Genomic DNA, 10,483 nt, shown 5'->3' on the forward strand with positions numbered 1-10,483 from the left:
TCTTTTAATTGATTTGGATTACCTCCCTTACACTACTTTTAAATTGTCTCAATTGTCCTTTAACCAGAAAAACCCTTGTTTTTCCCCTTTTTTTGCCCCTAATTACTAATTGGTTTGAGCCATAACCCCCAAAGTCAATCCTAACCATCCCTTTGTAGTTTGGAAACTTGTGGTATAATTTCAGAGAGATTCATACACTTTAACACAAGTTATTGTCTGGAAACTACAAAAATACTTATTTGGGCCCCTTTTTGGCCCCTTATTCCTAAACAGTTGGGACCATAACCCCCAAAATCAACCTTCCTTTAGTGGTTATAAACCTTGTGTTAAAATTTTATTGATTTCTATTTACTTATACTAAAGTTATTATCCGGAAACCATCTGTCTTTGGACGAAGCTGACAACGCCGGATGACGACAACGTGATACATGTACCAATATACGACCAAAACATTTTTAATTTTTGCAGTCGTATAAAAAGATATATATAATGTGACAACAATTAATCAATTAGGATAAATAATGCATTCGTCAACAGCTAGAAAGGTCAAAATCCCATATCTGCATATATATATATAGTTTTGATATGTTATTGGGTTCTCCAAGAGTCCTTGCATGAAAATTGGGTTTTTTATTGCTTATTCACCTTTGGAGCTCTGTTAATAGAACTTCTTAAGATGGCAGCTACAGATGTATAAGCCCTGCAATTAACAGGATTTTTCCTGAATGTTGCCCTAGCATTTTGCTTTTGAAACTAAAAACTACTTTTGGATATGGTTGTTCTGTTTTTCAGCTGACTAGAGATATATGAAATTGTATATATGACCTTCCAAACAGTACAAAATTCCTTCCAAATTTAGTTAACACTGGTCAGATTAAGTTTCTGAAATATTCAATGGGAACAAATGTGGAATATTACTGATATGAATTTTCCATTTACCATGCACTATATGCAGTTATTTCTAGTAAGTCTAGAACTTATTGGCCTTGTACAAAAAAAAAAGTACATTGTGTAGTTTCAGAGAGAAAGACAAAAATGTGATTCCACAAATTGATATGTAAGGTTCAATATTACATTTCCTAGCACTAATGAATGAAGAAAAGTTTTTATTGCATATATAGTGTCTTGCTACATTGTAGATGTACATGTTTGTATCAAGTTACATTGTACACAAAAATGTTGTATGAAAGGATTAACTAAGGTGCCTTCACATTGTACTTAGATTTCTTATTTTGGATGGAAGCATAGTCCTAGGGTATTTATCAAATTTATATCCACTAGATAACTTGCTGAAAGATTTAGCATCAAACAAGATGCTTTATTTGCAATATGTACATACATGTATACTGCCCTGGCCAAAATTCTGAAATAATGAAATGTGGTCTTTTTCCCATATACAATGTACAAAATGTACATGTAACAGAGTTGACATTTGTAACATTGATGAAAGTTGTTTTTATCCTTAAGATCTTATAAGTGTAACATATTCTGATATAGGTAGATGGTTGAGAAAAGTTTCACCACAAAAGCCTCATTAAGCTTGACCATATATATATATTATGATATTATGCCTTCACAATTATGAATAAATGATTGCATATACATGTATATATATATACATTGGTTAACATTTTTACCTACCAGATTTTCTTTAAGAAGAAAAAAAAACACCTACATATTCGCCCCTGTGTTCTATTTTAAGCCATGGCGGTAATGTTGGTTTGATGACAGTTTCATTGGACACAATTTTTACATAGGAAATAAAAGGTACTTTTAAAACAATTGTGGAAAAGTCAGGAAGTTTCAGAGGAAAACAATTTTGTAAAAGAAAATGGACAACAGACAATTGACCCCAAGTGATGGCAATAGCTCACACTGGCATTCAGACGGGTGTGTTAATACAGAGGCTCTAAAAAGAGTGTGTCACTCACCTGGATCTATGTGCATTTTCAACAAGTGTCAACAAATGACTCACCTCAGAAGCTATCAGTTCAAGACCTCTTATTTGTCTATTCTTTTCATTCTTGATAATTTCTAATATTTCTGGATCATCCTCTGCCAAAGGCTCATTTCCTGTCCATAGCAGGCGAAGACTGTTCCTTGACAGGACAGACCGTCCAAAAACCTAAAATATTTTTTGAAAAATTCAATAGCATGAATAGTGAAGTAAAATGGGGATTCAAATTTTAATACTCAAGCCAATTTTTCCAACATTGGCAACCATACAGCATCTCCTTATTCAAATATATATTAATAGCTATATAGTGTTCTATGAGTGTCTGTGTTTGTATTAAGTAAAGAAAAAATATTCCACTGTTTGAGCAGTTAGGCAATTCATGACAAATGATCATACAGATGTGTTTGAAATTTGCAGATGTCCAGACCAGTTCTTATATACATGTGTACAAGTGTTGACACAATAAAATGTATTACCTGCTGCATTATTGGATTTGTTTGAAGGCAATGGACTCTCAAATTGAGGTCAATCAGAATCAAAAATTGACTGCAGCAGCCATGTTCTTTTTCTTATTTAAGCCACACTGGGATTCATCATATCATTTCCGGCTAAGTATTACCCAGGTAAGGGGTTGGAATCCCAGGTTTTCCTAGGCGAAGCAACATTGAAATTTTGTTGTGTGTATTCAGGGGAGTCGCGATGACAAATTGTTGCAGTAGTATATTTAGGCCAAAATCCTAAGTTCAAAGGGGTACAACTCCTAAAAATAAATGTGGATAGTGTCCACATGTGGACACAGATGATGCCCCCGCTTGCATATCATATAGTTATAAAGGGACATAACTGAAGAACGGTAAAAGTGACGCTACCCAAATTTGAACTTGATCTGAGTTTTGTGGTAATAAGCATTGTGTGTAAGTCTCATAACATTTGGTTGAGGCTAACTTAAGCAGAGAACAGACACTAAAAATTCAGCAATTTTTCTATTTGAAATTATATATAAACATGCATAACTCTAGAACGGTTGTGTATAAGTTTTATAACATTTGGTTGAGACAAACTCAAAAATTCAGCAATTTTTATGTTTATAAAGGGACACAACTCAAGAATGGTAAAATTCGCCACCAAATTTCGTACTTAATCTGTATTATGTAGTAATAAGCATTGTGCATAAGTTTCATAACATTTGGTTGAGGCAAACTAAAGTTAGAAAACGGAAACAAAAAATTTGTACTTGATCTTAGTTTTGTGATTATGAATATTGTGTATAGGTTTCATAATGTTTGGTTGGAGCAAACTTAAGTTACAGAATGGAAACTAAAAATTTTGCAATCTTTCGATTTATAAAGGGGCATAACTCAATAATGGTGAAAGTGACACTACCCAAATTCAACTTGATCTGTGTTTTATCAATGGGAGTCAAAATTAAGCATTGCATTGTATACAGCATTGATTGTAGTTGATTCAACTATAATCATATACAAAGGAAGATAGCTCCAATTTTAATAAAAATAACTTGATATTTAGAAAAAAATAAAACATTTCCATTTATAAAGGGGCATTACTCTAGAACGGTTAAAGTGACACCACCATTATTCAAACTTGATCTGTGTTTTGTGGTAATGAGCATTGTGTATAAGTTTCATAACATTTGGTTGAGGCAAACTTAAGTAAGAGAACGGAAACTAAAAATTTTGCAATTTTCCATTTATAAAGGGGCATAACTCTAGAACGGTAAAAGTGACACCACCAAAATTCATACTTGATCTGTGTTTTGTGGTAATAAGCATTGTGTATAAGTTTCATAACATTTAGTTGAGGCAAACTCAAGTTAGAGAACGGAAACCAATTTTGGGACGTACGGACAAGGGTAAAACTTAATGCCCCCTCTGCTACGGCGGGGGCATAAAAAAGTTGAATCATAATAACCTATTGATATGTACATCTACAAACATATAGTATGTCTTATACATGTATTATCTACAAAGTTTCATGAAATTCTGTTGTGTGGTTTCAGAGGAGAATTTTGCAATGACAAGAACAAGACTGAAGGATCAAAAACATTAATTATAAGAACTTTGTTCTTTGGGTATAAATAATGGCTGGGTATTGATTGTTTTATGTACATGTATGTTTTAATAGTTTATGAATACATTGTATATGTGTATCAATCATTACATGTATATATAACACAATAATAAAATAAATAAAATAAATTATTATTTTTTATACCGGTAATATAAATGTCACTTAAAAATATAAATGCAGAATTTTTTACAAACGAAGGAGAAGCATTAAAGCTTTTAAAATGTTGTCCTGAAGGGAGTCATTAAGTGGTTTGTAAGAGTGGTCGGGGTTGCCAACAAGTTTTTGCAAAATTTGAACCAAACCCCCTTTACCATGTTTACTGATGAAAAATTACTGTTCCCTAAGTTACATATCCATTGAATTACCAAATTATTAAAAAGCACTTTTTAATGTTTGGGATGTGCCTGAGACGGAGGTATGAACTTAAGATATTTATGTATACTGAGAATTCATTTATTTTCGTTGGTTCCAATTTTTTCGTGGATTGAGGGAAACTTGCATTTTCGTGGACATTTGTCATGTTTGTTGTTGTTACTTTGCTTAGTAACAAGTGGTCACAATGAATTAGTAGGCTGAATCAGTTACGAGGGTTTGGGTGCATGCCATCAAGAAATCTCGAAATTTCAGAAGCAAAATCCTGCATTCTGAGCATGCCTGAAAAGGTTACAGACGATTGAAAACTTCATTCTTAATTGGATGTAAATCAATACATTTGCAAAGGTTGGCCAAAGTTTTGTGACACTTATCATTGACTGACATTGTATATATACATGTATACCGTAACCCTGTAGTTTAAAAATTTCTCAGTCCAATTTTTTAATTTTATTGGAAAAATTCACTAACTAGTGTCAGACATTTCTAAATCTTTATCAGTCTAACTGACACTTTTCAAAAATTGCATGACAACTTGTGACAACTACCAACATTCTCAAAATTCTGCTTTGTTTGCATATTAATAAAATCAGACAATTTTCTATGTTTCATACATGACAACTTTAAAAATCTCCATGGAGGATTTTACCCGCAAGAGGACCTAAGTAATGCTCCTCTTATATTGTCATAAATATTTTTAATCTACTAATACATTTACGTGTATATTGTTTGAATGAGTATGCATGTGCTTAGATACCCTTTTAACTCATTTGAAAGTCTGTTTTAATTTATTCAGTTTATATAATAAAGAATTTCAAAATCCATGTCAACACCTCTCAGCAAATGCTCAGGGGGGAAATCCACATAAATTGTAAAAGTTGGTTTGCCAATGAGTCAAGCATGCCTAGCACAATTTGTTTTTAAACTGGTTATGACTCTTTAAGAATTGACATATGAATGAAAGTAGAACCAGCTGACACAAACATTTTATGCTTTACACCAATCTAGAGTTGGTTTTTAATGAATATGATGAATGAGTTACATTGGTTAACCTGAGGTAAATCAGTGTACATGTACATTTAAATGACATCATTAAACAATCGGATCTTCCAGTGACATAATGACATAAGCATTGTACATGTAACATAGAAAATGTATGGGAATGTGCAAAAATTAGAGTCATCAATTCCACCTGAATTTTTTTTAAATGGAACGTCAAAAACAATCCTTCCATTGTGCCAGATCAAAATTATTAGACACAGGGAGACCTGTCAGTAATTGTATTTTCTTGATTGTATGCATTTTAATATGTAATTTATAGAAAACTTAGATCGATTATTTTTACCTTTTTTCATACAAGATATATACCAAATATCTTAAACCCGTCCCGTCTTACTATATATATCTCAATACCACAAATTACCAAAAAGAAATCATAGGGCACTTGTTCATTGTTGTTGAAGATCAGCAAACACCATGCACACAATAAAGTTTACAAATATGACACTTCAATTTATTTTACAAAATATTTTGACATTCAAACAAGTAAGAGAGCTTCATATTTATTCATTTTAAAACACAAAATTTCATTTGTAAAAATAAAATTTAACCATGTTGTTCTATATTTAAAAAAAAAATCTTTATCAATTCATTAACACGAATAAACATGTGATAAACAAACTTAATTTAACCATTAATTGAATTCATTATTTATTATATAGATGGCGTCTGGAGGGGGATCACCAAAAAGCGATTCTGACAAATTAGACACTCTTATAAATGCCATAAAGGGATTAAAAAACAGTCAAGATGAAATGAAAAAAATGTTTGAGTCAAAACTAGATAAACTTAGATCGGACTTGATGACCAGTGTTGACACTAAAATAAGAGAATTACGTGATGAGTTATCAGTCGATATAGCACTAAAAGCAAAACGTACGGATCAAGTGTTGACATCTATTCAATCTATGCAGATACGCATTGACGACCTCGATCAACAACGAAGTGATTTCAACATAAATGTTAACGGTTCAGCTAACGCTAAAAATACACAAGACAATAGTCCAGAGTTATCGGTTACAGTTAGTGGAATACCGCAAACTGAAGAGGAAGATTTACTGCTGAAAGTAAACGATTTAATGAAAGCCCTAGGTGAAGATGTATATTCAAATATGCACATAACAAATGTAAATCGATTTCCGTTTAAAGTAGAAAACTGCCCCGGAATTATTAGAATAAGCTTTAGGGACCCTGATGAAAAAAGTCGGGTACTTAGAAACAAACGTAATTTAAAGATATTGAACAGTACAAAAACGTTTATATTAGAAGTAGCAAATCACGCATTGAACGTTTAATACAAATTAATGCCTGAGCAGTTCTTCGCAAGCTACCCGAAGGCGGTTCATTACGTGTTGATGCTAATGGTCGTATCAAACCTCGGATTCAGAGAGTTCCAAATCAGCAGTAAGGTCATAATGAGAATGCTGAATAGGATTTAACCTGGTCGAACGGAAGACAGATTTCACTTCTACTTTACGCTGATGATATTGTTATGTTCACAAAAAGTGAGGATGAACTTCAACAAATGTTAAATGTGATTCATAGTTGGTGTAAACGTTGGAGGGTTCTGATCAACACGGACAAATCCAAGTGCGTGCATTTTTCGTAAAGGACGAAAAAAGCAGAGTGAATTTGACTTTTCAGTCGGCAATAATGCGTTACAAATAGTGGACGATTACAAATACTTAGGTGTAACTTTTAACTGTAAAGGTAACTTTAATTTACATGCAGAGACTTTGGCTAAAGGTGCAGGAAGAGCCTTCAGTCAGGGATATAACTCTATAGGGTTATTACAGAAAAATAACATACATTTGTTATTGTGGACTAAAAAGTCAAAGAACTGTGATAACATATGTATGTTACATGTTTCATAGGGACAAAATACATCATTAGTTTAGTTTAAATGTATACAAGTTCTATTGATATTACTATTGTCTTTATGTATACTCAACTATAGAAAGATATAACAGTTCACAGTTTGCCAATTATGCATATACTACACCTATGTTATTACAGAAAAAATATGCCTGTAATAACTAAATGGTGTTATCACAGCTTCTCTACATCACTCCAAAGCATTTGACCAGACATACATCATGCTTAATTACAATGTATTTTAATTTATTGTAAGAAATAATGACCAGAGCATCTAATGAGGTTCTGCGCAAGCTTCCCAGTAGTTCCCAAGTGTCTCATATAATAAATTACATTCCTTTAATAACTTAGCCTTGTTATTACAGCTTAGTTGATCCCTTAAAAGCCTCATCTCATTGATTTAACATGGTTAATCAAAAATGTATTAATTTAATTAAAACATTAGTTATCAAGGCTATGTATTTAGTTTCTGCCCAAAGTCTCAAGAGTTCCCTAGAGCCCACTATAGATTAAAATACTTTTGATTTATTTTACAAATAACAAACATATGTAATTACAGATTTAGAAAATTTAAGGAATAAAGAGTACGGTACACAACTCATGAAAGTATCTGTAATAACACATGCAAGTTATTTTCTGTAATAACCCTATAGAGTTTTATCCCTGACTGGCCTTAGGTAAAATTATCTCGAAAATCCATAATTTAAATGATTTTGGATTTCAGTCTTATGAAAAACTTTTTAATTCTTGTGTTACTCCAATTCTCGACTATGCATCTGGAATATGGGGAAATAGGAAGTTCCAAGCAATAGATAATGTACAAAACAGAGCAATTCGATATTACTTAGGCATTCACAGATTTGCACCAATTTTAGCACTGTATGGGGATACTGGGTGGATACCAAGTCAGTTTCGCCATTGGGTAAACATCATTTGCTACTGGAATAGGCTATTATCGTTTGAAGACGACCGAATAATGAAAATGGTGTTCAACATAGATTACGATCGTTGCACAAACAATTGGTGTAGTGACACTAAAGATATTTTCACTGAACTTAATATGTTACATTATTACGAAAGAAGAACCATGGTTGATTTAAAATCTTTTGAACAAATTGTACGAACTTATTACTGTGATATATGGAGAGAGTCCTTGATAAGCCAAAGCTACGATCTTACTTAAACTTTAAAACAAACTTCAAACTAGAGCACTATGTAAAACTAAATCTTACGAAACACGAGCGATCTGTGCTAGCCCAGTTTAGATGCGGGATATTACCGATCAGAATTGAGACTGGTAGATATATTGGGGAACCAGTAGAAAACAGACTATGTCGATTTTGTAGTTCTCAAAATGTTGAAAGTGAGATACATTTTCTTATAAACTGCACATTTTATAATGATATCAGACAAACTGTTTTTAGCGAGATATTAATGGTGCCTGACTATACGCAACTAGATGACCAGGGAAAATTAACATTTTTAATGGTGAACCAGCCAAGGAAAATAGCTAAATACTTAGCAGCATCACTTTTTCGTAGAAAACAAACAGTTTACTCTAGCTAACATTCTTAAACTTTTTCACAAACTATAGAAAATAATATATGAACTTTTACAAACGCTAATTCTTAATCTATAATTATCTGTATTTAAATTGACAATCAACACGTGATATTAGAACATTTATATTGAATTGAAAGTAAAAGGTGACTAATTGGTCCATTGGGCCATGTGTATTACATATGTAATTATATTTTGTACAAATTTATATACTTATGCTGATTTACACATGTCACTATAATAAACAAATTTACTTACTTACTTTACTTACTATCATATTTGATCATTATTACCTGAAGTCATAATTAAATTAAATTAAATTAACAATCAGTAATGTAAATTAAATTATTCCAATCTTCAGTCAAATCAAAACAGTCTATACAAAATGTCAAGCCTTAAATTGTCTTCATAGAAGTTTCGAGTTGTCTTTTTTGTAGATAATTATTTAATGATTTATATAGTCAAAATTCTCCATTAAAATGTTGCCCGAGTTGGCATTATAGAAGGTGACTGGTCCGACGGTCTGAGTTGTCTTGCACCCAATTTTGAACATTAGATATGTTCGAAAACTAATAGAACATAAGTAGTCTTGTCTTAACTTTAATTGTTTTCAGTATGTTCTTCAGTGCTATGAGGGAATTTATCGGAAATCTCTGGACACCTGCATGTGACCAGCTGGTAATCATGGTAAGTGTACATTCATGGCATGTGTAACAGGATCTGATGCATATCTTTACTTATAAGTTATATCATTCATGAATTACATCATACTCTGCACTTTATGTAAGTTTCGTATGTTAAAAAATCGGCTGTTTTTAAAGAAGCGAAAAAGAGATCATGGAAAATTTCCACGCTGCAAGTCTTAGTGTGTTAATAGATATCTGGTACTCTGATGGATACTGGTGACGTAACATAATAAAACTTTTTATCGTGCTCGCTTTGCGTCATATCAATAACTTCTTGCATTTAAATTTTAATAGAATAAATGTCTGAAACATTTGACAATATTGCCATGTAAATTTAGTACCAATTTGTGTATATATCAATGTAAATTATGAAAACTTACTGTAGAAAATTTCCTCGACAACATCTTTTAACCTTTGACCTGTAATAAGTAATTTGAAATCAAGAACCGGATTCGGATGGTGCAATACGGAAAAAATTCCATTCAATCAAGAAGGGCCAAAATGGGGAAGCTTCGCCGAAAGTTGAAAATATCTATAGAGAAGAATAAAATATATCATAGAATGTAGATAACTCAAATATCAGGAGACAAAAAATAAATAAAAAAGATGATTTTTTTATTAATGACCGATAAAGAAGAGCCGAATACAACAAAGTCAGAAATCATGCCAAAATATCGGTAAATAAACAAACAATTCTTTATTTAACGAAGGTAACAATTTAACAATTACATGTTAATCTTCCATGAGGCCTTCAAAAACTATTAATACAAATAGAAAAAAAAAAAAAAAAAAAAAAAATACAAACAAAATAAAATACATAATACTGTTATACATAACAGCTTAAATATTGAATAAGTACATATGCATTCAATAGAAGAAGAAAAAA

General features: G+C 31.9%; 1 protein-coding gene across 1 annotated transcript in view; it reads right to left on the reverse strand.

Annotated features, from left to right (window-relative positions):
• Positions 1 to 10,020, reverse strand: part of LOC127728207 (serine hydroxymethyltransferase, mitochondrial-like) — a 43,370-nt gene extending 33,350 nt beyond the window's left edge. The window contains exons 1-2 of the mRNA XM_052235435.1: positions 9,978 to 10,020; positions 1,976 to 2,125 (exon numbers count right to left, since the gene is read on the reverse strand). Coding sequence (XP_052091395.1) covers positions 1,976 to 2,125; positions 9,978 to 10,001 — 174 coding nt within the window. The 5' untranslated portion in view covers positions 10,002 to 10,020. The remainder of the gene's footprint in view (positions 1 to 1,975; positions 2,126 to 9,977) is intronic.
• Between the last annotated feature and the right edge of the window lie 463 nt (positions 10,021 to 10,483).

The sequence above is a fragment of the Mytilus californianus genome, unplaced genomic scaffold, assembly GCF_021869535.1.
Source record: "Mytilus californianus isolate M0D057914Y unplaced genomic scaffold, xbMytCali1.0.p SCAF_2, whole genome shotgun sequence".
NCBI lineage: Eukaryota > Metazoa > Mollusca > Bivalvia > Mytilida > Mytilidae > Mytilus > Mytilus californianus.